Genomic DNA, 17,638 nt, shown 5'->3' with positions numbered 1-17,638 from the left:
GTGCACCATAGGGGGTAATTATTTGAATGTGTTCCCTACCATAAGGTAGCAATGACTTTTGGCAGGAATGGTGAATGAAAACCAAACAGGTTTGTTTGACATTCTCTGTTATTTTAATGGAAGTGATGATTCATTTAAAGAAAATGAGTGTATGTCTTTGTGCATATAGCAGACAGGGTGATTCATTGAGTGTTCATCTGCTTTTATCATCAACAATCATTTCCTGTATCATTTGTTTTATCAAATTCTGCAATAAGCAAATGTTTCTCCTGAAATGGCCTCCATGGCTCAGTAACTCTTTGCATTGCCAACAGCAAATGGAGCCCAAGGAAACCCCCACTCCACACAGATAAACCGTTTCACAGCCTTCAGCTGTAAGTCACCCAGCAGCAGGCTGCCAGTAAAACATGCTGTGATTTTTGCAGTTAGAGCATGTACAGTCCATATTACATTAAATTAATACCTCCCAATGAGTTAAAAGCAATAATTCCTTTCAGCAGTTCAGATGACGCCCATAATCTGTTTCAACTTTAATCTCATGGTTTTCAATGACATCTGAACACCTCTTGATTGAATGATTTTCATGAGTTTGAATCCTAAATGTTCATTACTCTTGAATTCACTGTCCATCAAACATTGTTTTTGACATGTCAATGGGTGCTTTAATTAAAAGGAAAAACAGTGTCAAAAACACTTTGATCAGATGTCGTTAACTTCTGCCATTCTCCATTGTTCAGGGAGCAGCTTTGTTGTCAGTGAGGGCAGCTTTCTCGATGTTTCGGACTGGTTAAATCCAGCCAAGTTATCACTATTTTATCAAATCAACTCCACATCTCCATGGACAAGAGACCTTTGTGGGCAAAGGACATTGGAGCCATGTGAGCATCTCTGTGATGAAGAAACAGGTAAGCCATGAGTCTTGTAGCTTTATGGCATCTGTGACTGTTGCACATGTGATGTATCCAATTTGGTGCTTTTTTAAAACTATTTTTGGAGCTTATTTTAGCCATCTTTTGGGTCCACTAAATATTGCTTTAACGGTGCTTCCCATTTTCTCTTTTGTTAAAATAATGTATAATTGGGTGGAAGGAAAAGCACTGTAGAACCATATAATTTTATTCCACATCAGGCAGTTGCTGTTTGGCTGTGAAGAGTAAATGCATTCTCCGGATCCTTGTTGTGATAAGCAAAACTAGGTTTTGAAAAGTATTTTATTACAAGTACAATATGAAAAATGTAGCTACATCAATTTATTTACTTTTCTCCTTTATTAATGTTATTAAAATAATTATCAACTTCAACCTTCTTCATTTGGTAGGAGGGAGGTGGTGATTTAAACTCAAAGCAAAATCTTTAATTAAGGCTGCTACGCGACATGTGGTTTTCATTGAGCATCAACACAAAAATCATTATAATTCAGGAGTCGGATCAATCTTTGGAATCAAGAAGTGAAACCACCTCTCTCTGGTTATGTTCTTAGCATTGTATAATTCTTGCAGGATGTGCAAGTCGATTTTAAAAAGTGGACAGTTGGTCTATTGGACAAGCTTGGATGTTTTACAAACTTACTGAAGATTCTATTTAATAATAAGGGAGTGGATGCTCCCACCTTTTGGTAAGAATTTACCAACATTCGAACTGAGCTCAGTGCATATGTAAGTATCTGATCTCTGTTGTGGGACAGCTCAATGCATGATAGAATGACTTGGAATCATGGCATAATTCTGGGGTACAAGGGATGCCTCACGATCTAACTGATAACTTACTACTGTTGGTGACGCACTTAATTCTGCATCAGACAGTTGTGGGTTCAAAGTGTATTCCAGGCATGAATATGAAATCTAGGTTGATAGTTCAGTGTTGTATTGAGGGAGTGCTGCTTTGCCAGAAGTATAGTACTTTTTTTTTACTACAATGACGAAGATTTTGTGGTCAGTGGCAAAGTGGTGGCGCTTACTGCTGACTTTGAAGAAAGCTGCCCACAAAGATCTCGCAATTTCTGTGGCATGGATTTCACCTTTCCCAGGGTTAATTTCATTCTGGTGCCAGCTATAGGGGATCTGTGGCATCCAGCAACAATGATGTCATCAAGAAGGCTAAGCAGCCAATCATATTGAAGAATTCTCTCAGCAAACCAAGAAGTCACAAGCAGGTTTATCATTCACTTTTCCTAATGTTACAAAAGCAAAATAAAGATAGGTACATACACATGGGATTAAGGTAGAAGCTGAAATATCATAAGAAAAGTTTTAATAAAATATTTTTTGTTATTTTAAAAATGAATGGAATTTTTATCATGGAATGGAGAAGTTTGGCATTTCACAAATATAAAATTAATTTTTCAGAGACAGATAAGATGTTCAGCAGTAATTATGATTTAGTAAGCCATTAAAAATCCCAGTTATACCTCATTCAACAAGGCATAGCTCTTTGAAGGGTTTTTACAGTGTGAGTAATAGTGTAACAAGTGAAATTTCACGTCAGTTCAGTGATTTCTAATTGATTTTCATCTGCAAGGATTTCAACAGTGCACCCTATGGAGAAGTGGGGAATCAATGATAGCAACTTCTGGATTTCCACATTTAACTGCATATGTGCAGATGCCAGAGGTTGCTGTCAGTTTCACGGAATAATGACAGCAAATGCTTAAAATAATGCCCAGTCAGCCTGATTAGGTGGGAAGAAAATGTGTAGGACACTGGTTGGGATCAGGGAGTTCTTCTGTGGGTGCGTCCAACATCTCTCCCTTAATCATCATCACCAAAAAGATTACCTGGTCATTCTTTCATCTGCCATTTGTGGAGCCTTATGTGATAATTCACTGCTGCTTTTACTTAAGTAACAGCAGTGACAGCACTTAAAATGTAATCCATTTGTTGAACACTGCTTTGGTTTCAGTACCTGGCTCAGTTGGTAGATCTCTCGCTTCTCTGTCAGAAGATTGTGGGTTGAAGCTTTAACACATAATCCAGGCTGGCACTCCAGTGCAGTACTGAGAGAGTGTTGGGGGTACTATCTTTCAGAGGAGACATTAAACTGAGGCCCCACCTGCCATCTCAAGTGGACTTAAAGGGCGGAATCTTCCGATGTGTCCCCACCTCCAGGCAATCTTGCTAGAGGTGGTTCATCACCGGCAACATCTGTCTGCCCTGCAGCGGCAGTTGGCAGATTTGAATAATTAGATGCCCAATTGTGAGCTGACTGGGGACACCACTGAGATCTCTCCAATGGCGAATGGGCTGTCCAGTGAGGCCAAAGCCCAGCAGGTGCCTGGAGGCGGTTGGCCAGGGAAGCCCATGAGGTCCTTTGTTCTTCCTCTAGTGAGTTACAGCTGTGGCCACCGGTCATCCTGTGCAGCCACAGGTAAAATAAAAACATTTGTAAAGCTCTTCAGAGGGCATCTCAAGATGGAGGCGGCAGCACTAATCTCTACCAGTGGAGCTCCAATCCTTCCAAGGCTGCCACACTTAACTGGACTGCAGACCTGGAGGTGGCCTCTGGAAACATCTTCCAGGTGGGCACGTTGACATCAAGTGTGGGGTTGGGATTTGGAAATGGTCCTGACCCATGATTATTTTTAAAGGGCATAAGATTAAGCCCAGAAGATCTCATGGCCCTACTTGAAGAAGAGTAGGAGAGTCCCCCATGGTGTTATAGCCAATATTTATCCTCCAACCAAAACCACTAGATTAATTCATAATTACCCCATTACTACTTGCGTGACCTTATGCACAAATTGGCAGTCACATTTCCTACAGTAAAACAGTAATTACACTTCAAAAGTAATATATCGGCTATAAAATTGCATTTGAAATATCCTGTGGTTGTGAAAGACGCTATACAAATGCAAGTTCTTTTTTTCTGTTATGAGGTGTTTTGGCGGGGGTGGGGGGGATTCAAAAGACAGGCAAGAAGTTCTGCTTTTCTTCCAGGTTGCTAGCATTACTGCCCAGGAGAGCTACCTTCAATTTCAAGAGCTGCCCAGACAGCCTAGGAGAGTTGGCAACCTTAAGGAAGACAAAAAAAACACTACTATATTTGCTGCAGCTTACATAACATCCAGGCAAGGGAGCTTCAGTGAGAAAAATGAGCTCCCAGTAATGCTGCCCACAAGGATCTCAAAATCTCTCATTTGATCATTGCAAAATCCAGAAAATCAATAGAAGAATAAGGGTTTGCTGATCTGTGAAGGTTCAGCATTTGCAGATGAATGGCGTCACACTACAGCACCAGCTGGCCAAGCTGCCTGTCTGTGTTATTGCTTCAGTGAAGGTAATAGACAAACGCCCTGATGTATATGGTCTCCAGCTTCACCATTCCTAATGTTCCTCCTGCTGCCTGTGCCAAGGATCTGAAGAACTTCCTCCTCCATCTGGGTGAGAGATTGACTGGAGACTGGCCCTCCCACAGTTCAGGTGCTCCCAAGCTGTTGTGTACCATCTGTTCTTGCAGAAATAGGGGGAATAAATTATTGAGTGGTCCTCATAAAGAATGGTGCAAATGTATGAGGCACCATCAGATAGTGGCTTTATCAATGACCTTCCCTCAATCATAAAGTCAGAAGTGGGGATGTTCACTAATAATTGTACTGTTCAGTTCAAATCAAAATTCCTCAGATAATGAAGCAGTTCATGCCTAAATGCAGCAAACCTGGACAGCATGTTAAGTGGTAGGTAGCATTCGTGCCACACAAGTGACAGGCAATGATATCTCCAACAAAAGAAAATCTAGCCAGCTCATCTTGACATTCAATGGCATTACAATCACTGAATCCTATACCATCAACATCCTGGGGGTTACTATTAACCAGAAACTTAACTGGAGCAGCCACGTAAATATCAGGGTGGCAGGAGCAGGTCAGAGGCTGGGTATTCTGTGGCAAGTGACTCACCTCTGGACTTTCCAAAGCATTTCCACTATCTGCACTTGCCTGGATGAGTACAGATCCAACCACACTCAAGAAGTCCAACATCTTCCGGGAAAAGCAGCCTCCTTGATTGGCACCCCATCCACCACCTTAAACATTCACTCCCTCCACTACCAATGCACCATGGCTGCAGTCTGTGCCATCTACATGATGCACTGCAAAAGCTCGCTAAGTCTCCTTTGACAGTACCTTCCAAACCCATGACCACTACCACCTAGAAGGATAAAGAGCAGCAGATGCTTAGGGAACGCCATCAACTGCAAATTCCCCTCCATGTGCCAGACCTTTCCAGCTTGGAAATACATTGTTGTTCCTTCATTGTCATAGGATCAAAATCCTGGAACTTCCTACCTAGCAGCACGTGGGAGTACCTTCACCACACGGACTGCAGTGGTTCAAGAAGGTGGCTCACCATTACCTTCGCAAGTGTACTTTAGGGATGGGTCTTACAACCTCAGTGAGACTGTTAATGTTAAAACACAAAATATGAACTTCCAAGACCAATTTAAAGAATTGCAGGACAAGATTGCACATTTTAAGACTTTTACTTTGACAACCAACCTAAAAATCAACATTAACTAAACAGTATTTTGTAAGTAGTTAATACACTAAAATTACAGAGAAAGAAAGTTCCTTTTAAATTATTAAAACTCTTGAAAACCCCACACCAAATTTATATGTTACACAATGCCCTCATTGAATCGATATCTTTGCAGTTAAAAGACCAAAACTTCTCCCAGTTGCAATTGGTTGGATCTCCCAGTCCTTCTCCAACTCAATGACCTTGTTGCTCACTTCTTCTGAGAATTTTGACCTGTATATCTTTTTTCTGCCACAAACCTCAGTTTTCGAATTGGGTGCAAGTCTCAGCAGCCTTTCACTGTATCAGTGTTCTGAGAGCAGATGTTTTCTCTCTCTCTCTTCTGAGGCTGCCACACTGCTGATTTTTGTATCTTCTGGTCTTCCTTACAGCTTAGAAAAAGCCTGTCAAGTTTATCCAGAATAAAAACTCAATAGTCATTTTCCTTTTACAATATTCAGACTCCATATGTCTGACCATCTCAAAACCACCTGGGCCTTCCCTTGTTTCCAGGTGTTAGCAATTGCAACTCACATTTGGATTTAGAGCCTCTGGTTCCCTATTTACAATCTGAGAATCTGGGATAGCGAAACCCATTGTCCATCAGTTGTTACAGCCTTGCACTTTTCTTTCAAAAGGGTCTTTGATCTGGATTCCTTATTTGCCTGGTAACCAAGTTCCCTGGCCTGTTTCTGGGCAGACTTGGTGTGAGATCACTGCATTAAAGACCACAGTTTTTAAAACATAATCATACTATAAAGTTCGGTGTTCATAATTGGTTTTGCCAATGACGTCTACATTTTATGAATGAATTAAACAAACATAGTGGGCAGGCTGAGAAGAAGCAGAATTTTGTGAACAAAATGGATGAGGAGATGGAGGTTAAGGAAAAGGTTCCAACAAGAAAGCAGTTAGCAGAAGAATGCAATTCACTCCAGTTGCTGAGATGTAAAAGCAAAATGCTGCTTGTGTCTGTCAAAAGGCCAGCTGTCGTAGGTAAGTGTGTGATTCAAATGAGAATAAGAGTGAATGCAGTGTTGCCTTATGTTTGGAGAAAAATCATGTATGGTGGGAAAACAAAGTCCTTGGAGTACTGGGTAGGGAGGGGGAGTTGAATCAAATTCTGTGGGATATCTAAAGTTGAGAAATAGATACAGCAGCGCATCATTTTCACCCTGATGTTTGGGTTTGGTTGTTGAACCTTTCTCAGCACTGTCCACACATTCTGGAAATGACACTCTTTATAATTACATTCTCTGCCACATTCTGTGTCTGCCTGGGCATCCTCCTGTCAACACAGAGAAAGAGAACCTGTCTGTGACTCTCTTCTGCTTTACCTCCATGTGACTAAATCTCAGACCTCCTGATTGAGGCACTTATCGCTTCCAATTTCCAAATCCCAATAAGAATTTTCAGAGAGAAAGATTACTTATACTTTAAGAGGATCAAACACACTAAAGACGCATAGGAAGCTCACCAATGAGATTCAAATAAGGCCCAAACCACCAAATAATTGAGACCTCTCATCAATGACGTTGGGTGGGTGAGGTAATCGTCCTGCCCACTCGCCACCCAAAAAGCATTCAAAGTAAAACTCACCACCTATATTTTATGTTCACTGTATTTTTGTTTATCAGATGGTGAGCAAAATCTGCTAAAATATCAAATTAAAATGAAGTAATCATATGTTGTCATTGATTAATGATAAACTAGATTCCGAAGAACAAGGCAGTTTTTAATTTCTGTTATCTTGCATTGCCTCACTCTACTTCTTCATTTTGGTTCAGTAAGTTTTAATAGCTCTTTCCAAAGAAAATGCCAGCCCCATTTTGCTGTTTAACATCAACTGGATTGTAAGGAAAGGATTTGGAAGAAGAATTTTCTTATTTGGCTCCTCTTTCAGTTGATGTTCGCATCTTTCTATAGTTTCGCTTCATCTCCCCTCATGCCTTCTCCAAGCTCATCTTCTGCTCTCTCAACTATATTCCAACTAAACTGCTGACCACCCAACATCCCTTCCTGGCATCCATTTTATCTGATACTATTAACAGTTCTCTCTCCTCAGATACTGTCCCCCTCTCCTTCAAATATGCTATCGTCACCTATCATCATCATCTGAAAACACAGCATCAGTTTCCACATGTACACTGACGATACCCAGCTCTACCTCATCTCCACCTCTCTTAATCCCTGCACTGTCTCTAAACTGTTCAATACTAAGTACAGTTTGAGCAAAAACTTCCTCCAACTAAATATAGGGAAGAGAGAAGTCAGCGTCTTCGGTCCATGTCACAAACTTAATTCCCTATCGACCGACTCCATCGCTCGACGCCCCTGTGCATGCTAACCTACATTGGCTCCTGGTTAATTAATACCTAGATTTTAAAATTTTCATTTTTGTTTCCAAATCCCTCCATGGCCTCACCCTTCTGTGATCCCTAACCCCACAACCCCTTAAGATCTCTGCGCTTTACCTATTTTGGGTTCTTGAACATTCTTGATTTTAAGTGCTCACTATTGGCGACTGTGCCTTCAGCTGCCAAGGTCCTAAGGCCTGGAATTCCCTGCCTAAATTTCTCTGCCTCTCTACCTCTCTTTCCTCCTTTAAAACACTCCTTAAAATGTTTCTCTTTGACCAAGCTTTTGGTCATCTGGCCGAATATCTACTTGTGTAGCTCGGTGTCAAATTTTGTTTGGATAGTGCTCCTGTAAAGTGCCTTGAGACATTTTATTACATTAAAAAGAGCTATATAAGGACAAGTTGTTGTTGATGCATTTGTTTGACATTTTCACAGCTGTTTACACTGACAGGTCTATGAATGGCACTGTTGATGGATTTTGAGACAATTAGGGAGCAGAGTGCATGGTTAATGGGATCATTCACTTTTAGAAGGGTTATTTTCTCAGGTAATGTACTTAAATCAATAAAAATGAGCTTTACTTAATGAGTGAACATTATAAATGTGCCAATTTCATTTTCATGGGGTATTTCAATTATTAGGTTTCCAGGGGCGGCGCAGTGGTTAGTACCGCAGCCTCACAGCTTCAGCGACCCAGGTTTTGTTCTGGGTACTGCCTGTGCGGAGTTTGCCAGTTCTTCCTGTGACCGCGTGGGTTTCCCCTGGGTGCTTTGGTTTCCTCCCACATGCCAAAAATTTGCAAATTGGCCATTGTAAGAAAAAAAATTACCCCTAGTGTAGGTAGGTGGTAGGAGAATTGAGGGAAGCTGGGGATGTGAGAGCAAAAATGGGATTAATGTAGGATTAGTATAAATGGGTGGTTGATGGTTGGCATTGACTCGTTGGGCCAGAGGGCCTGTTTCAGTGCACTATGACTCTATGACTTCACCAATTTCTGTACAAGTTGCAGAGTAGTGCCTGCCTGGCAGAAGTAGAGCTATTTACATGAAATCAATTATGCATTATCAATGAAGATTGGATTGTTCCTCTTAAGCACTATATTTCTCAACTGTAAAGCTTAAGCTTCTTTAATCACTGATCGTTTCTGTGTATCTTTTCCTTGTAGCGTGATGGGGTGAAAACTGAAAATAACATTCCAACTTTGTCTACCAGTTGCATAACTAATTTTTATATTTTGATTTATCTTCTATCTCAACTCTTGCTCTATTTTTGTAGCAATGGCAAATTTTATCAGTGTACAGATGGTTTTGGTGTCCAGGTCGTTCAAGCAGATACAGACCAATAAGTGCTCCATGCTCTGATTCTTAAGGTACGCAACAAAGCACTAGCCCACTCCACTGCCCTATCTGATTGTGCACCTTAAAGTCTCCTGTTTTACCTATGAGAATAAGTCCATAACTTGGTATTTGATCCATTCTTGTTGCTCGAACTGAATCCTTTGAAAATCCTTTTATTTCTAATTTGCCTTTTTCATTGATTGCTTTATTTATTTATTTTTTTTATTTAGAGATACAGCACTGAAACAGGCCCTTCGGCCCACCGAGTCTGTGCCGATCAACAACCACCCATTTATACTAACCCTACAGTAATCCCATATTCCCTACCACCTACCTACACTAGGGGCAATTTACAACAGCCAATTTACCTATCACCTGCAAGTCTTTTAGATGTGGGAGGAAACCGGAGCACCCGGCGAAAACTCACGCAGACACAGGGAGAACTTGCAAACTCCACACAGGCAGTACCCAGAATCGAACCCGGGTCCCTGGAGCTGTGAGGCTGCGGTGCTAACCACTGCGCCACTGTGCCGCCCATAAATGTTTCTTATTTAATCCCATGCCACCAAATTCCATTCATCTTTAGTTCAGTGTCATTTCCAGAAACAACAACTTTCTATTATGGAGGTTTACCCTCAGTTTAATTATTTTGCACTTGCCTGCATTGAACTGCATCTGTCAACATACTGGGCCAGGTTCGCCAAAGATCCAGATCATCCTGAATCTGGTTGCATTGTTTTTATATTATAAATTGCAGGGGTCTCAAATTTAATTCCTGGGAAAGCACACTCAATCTGTTGCTAAATTAAAATGATTCCATTTATGGGTACCCACTTTACTGTTTACTGACAGTTTCCTTGTTTAACTCAAACCCTGACTACCTACCAGAGATACTAAATTGTAGTATGTTTCAAATGTTTCCAAAATCTCAATCTGTAGGGGTCAAACTTCCTGTGGTTGAACTGTTTCATTAGCAGTGCAACAGGTAGGGATAAACCAGGTAATTACAGGCCGGTGAGTCTAACATCAGTGATAGGGAAATTATTGGAAAAAATTCTGAGGGACAGGATTAATCTCCACTTGGAGAGGCAGAGATTAATCAAGGATAGTCAGCATGGCTTTGTCAGGGGGAGATCAGGTCTAACAAATTTGATTGAATTTTTCGAGGAGGTGACAAGGTGTATAGATGAGGGTAAAGCAGTTGATGTAGTCTACATGGGAGATTGGTCAAGAAGGTAAGAGTCCATGGGATCCAGGGCAATTTGGCAAATTGGATACAAAACTGGCTTAGTGACAGGAGGCAGAGGGTGATGGTCCAGGGTTGTTTTTGCAGTTGGAAGCCTGTGACAGTGGTGTAACACAGGGATCGGTGTTGGGACCCTTGCTGTTTATATTGTACATTAATGATTTAGACATGAATATCGGAGGTATAATCAGTAAGTTCACAGATGACACGAAAATTGGTGGTGTCATAAATAGTGAAGAGGAAAGCCTTAGATTACAGGACAATATAGTTGGGCTGGTAAGATGGGCAGAGCAGTGGCAAATGGAATTTAATCCTGAGAAGTGTGAGGTGATGCATTTTGGGAGGACTAACAAAGCAAGGGAATATACAATGGATGGTAGGACTCTAGGAAGTACAGAGGGTCAGAGGGACCTTGGTGTACTTGTCCATAGATAACTGAAGGCAGCAGCACAGGTAGATAAGGTGGTTAGGAAGGCATATGGGATACTTGCCTTTATTAGCCGAGGCATAGAATATAAATGCAGGGAGATTATGACGGAGCTGTATAAAACACTAGTTAGGCCACAGCTGGAGTACTGTGTACAGTTCTAGGCATCACACTGTAGGAAGGATGTGATTGCATTGGAGAGGGTTCAGAGGAGATTCACCAGGATGTTGCCTGGACTGGAGCATTTCAGCTATGAAGAGAGACTGGGTAGGCTCGGGTTGTTTTCCTTAGAGCAGAGAAAACTGAGGGGGACCAGATTGAGGTATACAAAATTATGAGGGGCATGATAGGGTAGATAGGAAGAAACGTTTTCTCTTAGCGGAGATGTCAATAATCAGGGGGCATAGATTTAAGGTAAGGGGCAGGAGGTTTAGAGGGAAGTTGAGGAAAAAATGTTTCACCCAGAATGTGGTTGGAATCTGGAACAGGCTGCCTGAAGGGGTGGTAGAGGCAGGAACCCTCACAACATTTAAGAAGTATTTAGATGAGCACTTGAAACGCCATAGCATACAAGGCTACGGGCCAAGTGCTGGAAAATGGGATTAGAATAGATAGGCGCTTGATGGCTGGCACGGACACGATGGGCCGAAGGGCCTGTTTCTGTGCTGTTTAACTCTATGAATCTATGATGTCTCAACAGGAGCAGCAGGCAGCACAGGAGGGTGAGGCTGCTCAGAATGAAGCCATCCAGGAAAGGCATTATCGCAGAGGGGGGCTCGGGCGTGTCATCACATCCTCAAGGCAAGGACACATTACTTTCAGATGTCAGAGAGGCAATGCCAGACAAGCATGAAGATATGACTTGCAATGGCAACAGAAATGTGTACAATCCTTCAGCACTACCTACAGCCACTTGTTTTCATTGGGAACCCCATGCCATTTACCCTCAAGGTTACTACTGCACTCAATTTCTTTGCTTCCAGGGATCAACGGGTGACATATGTGGTATCTTGCAGTCTGCAATCCACAGGTGCATCAAAGAGGTAACCAATGACCTTTATCTACATGCAAATGATTTCAGCTGTAGATGAAGACGGCCAGGCAGCAAGGTCTGCGGCCTTCGGTGTCATCGCTGACTTCCCTAGGCTGCAAGGGGTGATCAACTGTATTCATATGGCCATTAGAGCTCCCTGGGACCAGCCTGCGGTCTTTGTTAATCGCAAAGGCTTCCACTCTTTAAACGTTCAACTGGTTTGTGACCACAGGAGAAAAGTCATGCATGTTTACGCACATTTCCCAGGGAGCTGTCATGACTCCTACATTCTGAGGAACTCCCAGCTGTCAGCAGTTTTTGAGTAATCAGCCAAAGTGGATGGATGGATCTTGGGTGATAAGGGTTACCCCTTTGTACATGGTTGATGACACCAGTACGTCATCCCCAAAGCGCTGCTGAAGAGAGGTACAATGTCACTCTCACATCCACCAGAGCTATCATTGAGCACATCATTGACATGCTGAAAATGCGATTCCATTGCCTTGTCTGGAGGGACTGTTCAATACACGTTACAGAGAGTGTCACGAATAAATGTTGTCTTCTGTGCCTTGTACAACCTTGCCATTAAACGCAGCAACATTCTACTGTTGGAGGAACAGGAGGAACACAAGTCGCCTCAGATGAGGATGACTATGAAAAGGGTGAGGAGGAGGATAATAATGACAATGATGCCATCATCGATATGAGGGCCATGAAGAGACATGCAAGGGACATCAAAGAGAACCTATTTTTTGCACGTTTCAGCCAACAATAAGCCACATCATCAAGGAACGTTGGGAGGAACATAACACTTCCCTACAGAAATTTCCTGTTGCATGGGGTCTTATTCATCTTAATGAAGCGGGGCTGCACTTTCATGTGATTGGCATTTGAAATCATATATGGGCTATGATGAATCCAATTACACACCATTGTAAGCAGCATTACTTATGACCATAGAAAACAAAAGTAAGGGATGACAGTATCGGAAAAAGTAAATAATCATCAATAGGAAAATTGCCATCAATGAAGATTGAAGGCTAAAATTCTAATGAGCTATGGACACTGGACATTTCCTGAGATGCTTTGCAAACATCATTGCGTTCCTACCATAGGCCTCCAAAGAACTTCTTTGTATCCATCTGTAACCAAGCAAAACATTAATGAGAGTGGATCAAATTTTGCACGGAATAAAAATGTTTTAATACATCTTTGCATTTATTAACATTTCTACATCACCTGTGCCATTTTGATTTAAGTGAAAGCTTCAGCTAGGTTATTCTGAAGATACTTACATGAAAGGAAGGCTGCTGCTCCTGGAGTCTGAAAGCACAGAATGTTTTATATCAGTGGCAGTCATGGTGCTTGGATCAGTGATGGTGGGTTCCACCAATGAAAGCCCACACCCGTTACATGATCCCACGTATTCCCCATGCCCGTTGCCCCATGGCTAATTTAAATACAAAATCTTGTGAGAAATGGGATTTGTAGCAAGAGCGGAAGTTACAACACCTTCCGGTCCTGCCATCAGGAACACCATGGAAATGATAAGATTCCACTCAAAGTGTTCAGAAAAGATAGGGAAGGAAAAAGGGAAGTGGGGTGGCAGTACGAATTAAGTGTTGGAAAGAGAGAATGTCCTTGAGGGGGCAAGGACTGAATCTATTTGTTTTTCTTTATTCGTTCTTGGGATGTGGGCATTGCTGGTTAGGCCAGCATTTATTGCCCATCCCTAATTGCCCTAGAGAAAGTGGTGGTGAGCTGCCTTCCTGAACCGCTGCAGTCCATGTGGGGAAGGTACATCCACAGTGCTGTTAGGAAGGGAGTTCCAGGATTTTGACCCAGCGACAGTGAAGGAACAGCATATACTTCCAAGTCAGGATATTGTTTGGCATGGAGGGGAACTTGGAGGTGGTGGTTTTCCCATGCATATGCTGCTATTGTCCTTCCAGGTGGTAGGCGTCACAGGTTTGGAAGGTTCTTTCTAAGGAGCCATGGTGTGTTGCTGCTGTGCATCTTGTATATGGTACACACTGCTGCCACTGTGCGTCAGTGATGGAGGAAGTGAATGTTTGTGGATGGGCTGCTTTGTCCTGGATGGTGTCGGGTTTCTTGAGTTGTTGGAGCTGCACCTATCCAGATAAGTGGATGGTTAGAGGTGAGAAGCAAAAAGGGTGTGATCACACTTCTGGGGCTATTTTACAGGCCTCCAAATAGTAAGAGAGAGAGATAGAGGAACAAATCAGCCTGTGGATGCACAGAGATGTGGATATGCACCTCAAGTGCCATATTCTACAGGGCTACAGACCAAATGCTGGAAGGCAGGATTAGAATAGGTGGATCATTTTTCGGCCGGCACAAACACAATGGGCCAAGTGGCGTCTTTCTGTGCCTTAGAATTTCTATGATTCTATGTGCAAAAACCATAGAGTGGTGATACTGGACATTTTCATTACCCAAATATTGATTGTGGTGAAGTTAAAGAGTAAGGAGGGGGAGGAATTTCTGAAATGTGTTCAGCAGAACTTCATTGACTAGTAAATTCTCGGTCCAAGTAGGAAGTTGGCATTGCTGGATCTGGTGCTGGGAATGATGTGGGCCACGTGAACTGTCTGTGGGAGAGCTTTTGGGTAAGTGTAATCATCATATCATGAGGTTTAGATTAGTAATGGAGAAGAGCAAGGAACAATCTAAAGTAGAACTTCTCAATTGGAAGAGGGCTAACTTCAATGGGATGTGAAGGGATCTAGCCAGGGGAGAAATGGAGCCAAAGACTGACAGAAAAATGGTTACAGAACAATGGGTGATCTTTAAGGAGGAGTTGTTTCAGGTACAGGCTACTACATTCCAACAAGAGGGAAATTTCGGGTAACCAAAGCCAGGGCTGTTTGAATGATGAGGGAGATAAAGATTATGATGAAACAAAGAAAAGAGGGTGTATGATGCATATCAGATGAATTCTTCAAGTGAGAACCAGACCAAACCGATAAGTTGAGAGGTGAAGTAAAGAGGAAAATAAGACCTGCAAAGAGAGAATATGAGAATAGAATAAAAGAGAACCCAAAAATCTTCTACCGGCATGTAAATAGTAAGTGGGAAGTAAGGGGGCAGGATGGGGTGGAGCCTATTAGAGCCACAGGGCAAGGCTAGAATACTTAATGAGTACCTTGTATCAGTGTTTACTGAGGAAGAGGATGTTGATAAAGTATCGGTGAAAACGGAGAAGGTAGAGGTGATGGATTGGATGAAAGTTGATAGATAGGGTTAAATGGAAAGATTGGCTATGCTTAGAGTGGGTATTCGCCTGACCCAGATGGCTTGCATCCCAGGTTGCTAAAGGAAGTGGAGATAGCAGTAGGGCTCGACATAATTTTCCGATCTTCCTTTATGGGGCAGGTGCCAAAGATTGGAGAGTGGGAAATGTGACACCCTTATTCACAAAAGGGTGTAAAGACATTCTTAGTAACCACAGGCTGGTCAGTTTAACATCAGTGGTGGGTAAGGTTTTAAAAACAATATTCAGGGGGGAAAAAATCATCTTGCCTAAGAACTTTCACCCCATCCATCACCTCTACCATTTCCGTTCCCACCGATATTTTATCAACAACCTCTTCCTGAGTAGACACCAATACAAAGAGCTCATTAAGTATTCTAGCCTTGCTCTACAACTCAAATAGGCTCTACCCCACCTCCTAGTACCTGTTTACTATTTACATGCTGGTAGAAAGTTTTGGGGTTATGTTGGGTTTATGTTAACTGCCATTCTAGTCTCATATTCTCTCTTTGTCAGTCTTATTTTCCTCTTCACTTCCCCTCTCAACTTATTGTATTTGGCCTGGTTCTCACTTGAAGAATTCACCTGACAGGCACATAGAGAGGTTTGAGTTAATTAAGGATAGCTAGCACGGATTTGTAAAAGGTGGATCATGCTTGAGTAATCTAAATGAATTTTTTGATGAAGTAACAGAAGGTTGAGGAAGGGAATGAAATGGATGTTGTCTATATGGATTTTAAGAAAGCATTTGACAAAGTACCACGTAAGAGGCTCATGGAATAGGAGCGTCTATATCAGCTTGGAGAAATAATTGACTAAAGGACATAAAGCATCGGATTGTGGTAAATGGTTGTTTTTCAGTGTGGAGGATGGTAGACTGGTATTCCTCAAGGTTCATTGCTCGGACTACTGCTTTTTTTTTGCATATAGTGACTTGGATATTGGAATACAGAGTATAATTTCAAAATTTGTCAATGATACTAAACTTGGAATGTGACAGACATGAGGATGATTTCTTTCGACTGCAACAGGACATAGGCTTGCAGAATGGGCAGACAAGTAGCAAATGGCATTTAATACAGCGATTTGAGGTGATGCATTTTGGCAGAAGGGATAGGGAGAGGCAATATAGACTACATGGCACAGTTCTAAAGAATGTGCAGGGACAGAGGGATCTGGTGGTTCACGTGCATAAATCTTTGAAGGTGGCAGGACATATTGAGAGAATATTTAGCAAAGCATGGGTTCTTGGACTTCATAAATAAAAGTATTGATTATAAAAGCAGGGAAGTTATGCTTAACCTTTATAAAGCTGTGGCCAGGCCACAACAAAAGTATTGTGTCCACTTCAGGTCACCACCCTTTAGGAATGATGTGAGAGTCCTTGAGAGGATGCAAAGGAGATTTACCAGAATGGTTGCAGGGATGAGGGATTTTAGTTACAAGGTTAGGGTGGAGAAGCTGTTTTTTTTCCCTTGGAGCAAAGGAGATTGAAGGGAAATTTGACAGAGGTGTACAAGATTATAACAGAAAAAAAGAAAAGCTGTTCCCATCAGCTGATGGTACAAAGACAGATTTAAGGTTTTTGGGCAAGAGATACAGGGGGATGCGAGGAAGAATTATTTTACGTAGCAAATGGTAATGACCTGGAACTCGCTGCCTACGAATATGGTGAAAACCGAGATGATTAATGATTTCAAAAGGAAAGGAGATGTGCACTTGAGTGAAATAAACTTGCAGGGTCACGGAGATAGGGTGGGGGAATGGGACTGACTGTATTGCTCTATAAAGAGTCAGCATGGACTCAATGGGCTGAATGGCCTCCTCTGTGGCATAATGACTCTATAGAAAGAATGGCATTGTTATGCCACCGGATCACAAGAATTTTGTGTTGAGAAGATCTACTAGATTTTTGTTGTCCAGTATGGTGGTAATATTTTCAGAGTTTCCAGCAAGCTTGTTGAGCATTAGCTCTGCTTCGTGAATTGACTGTTCTTCATCAAGCTGGCAAATCTTAGATTTTCCCCACTTTATCATTAAGTCATTTCATAACTAAGGTGAAACCAATTGGTCTGTAGTATCTCAAAACATCTCCATTTTCAAATAACCATTGCACCTCTCTAGTCCTTGGGGACCTCTTCCGAATCTTTCATATCTTTCCAATTATATTACGAATCTAAATCTTTTCAAAAATCCTTTCCTGCAGTCATCATTTATGCCTTCCTTGGTAAATTTAGTGAACTGACAGTTTTGTCCAGTTACATTTTAAATATATCAATTAAATGTTTATTATTTACCACCACTAAAACCCTTGGAATAACCACAAATACCCTGTGAGATAAAATAGTTCCTGCAGTCCTGAGGCCAGAAGGTATATAGCAGGCTAGCATTGGATACTGGAAATCTGGGGATCTATAAATATTTTAGACTTTTGCATCATTATCTTTGTGAATA

General features: G+C 41.8%; 1 protein-coding gene across 10 annotated transcripts in view; it reads left to right on the top strand.

The window, feature by feature from the left end:
* The window catches only part of LOC137347765 (astrotactin-2-like), a 1,864,757-nt gene that overhangs the window by 793,244 nt on the left and 1,053,875 nt on the right, over positions 1-17,638 (top strand). For all 10 annotated transcript variants that reach the window (XM_068012699.1, XM_068012698.1, XM_068012697.1 and 7 more), the window contains one exon: positions 738-905. In XM_068012699.1, coding sequence (XP_067868800.1) covers positions 738-905 — 168 coding nt within the window. The remainder of the gene's footprint in view (positions 1-737; positions 906-17,638) is intronic.

The sequence above is a fragment of the Heterodontus francisci genome, chromosome 32, assembly GCF_036365525.1.
Source record: "Heterodontus francisci isolate sHetFra1 chromosome 32, sHetFra1.hap1, whole genome shotgun sequence".
Classification (NCBI taxonomy): domain Eukaryota; kingdom Metazoa; phylum Chordata; class Chondrichthyes; order Heterodontiformes; family Heterodontidae; genus Heterodontus; species Heterodontus francisci.
This window is presented reverse-complemented; position numbering and strand designations above follow the sequence as displayed.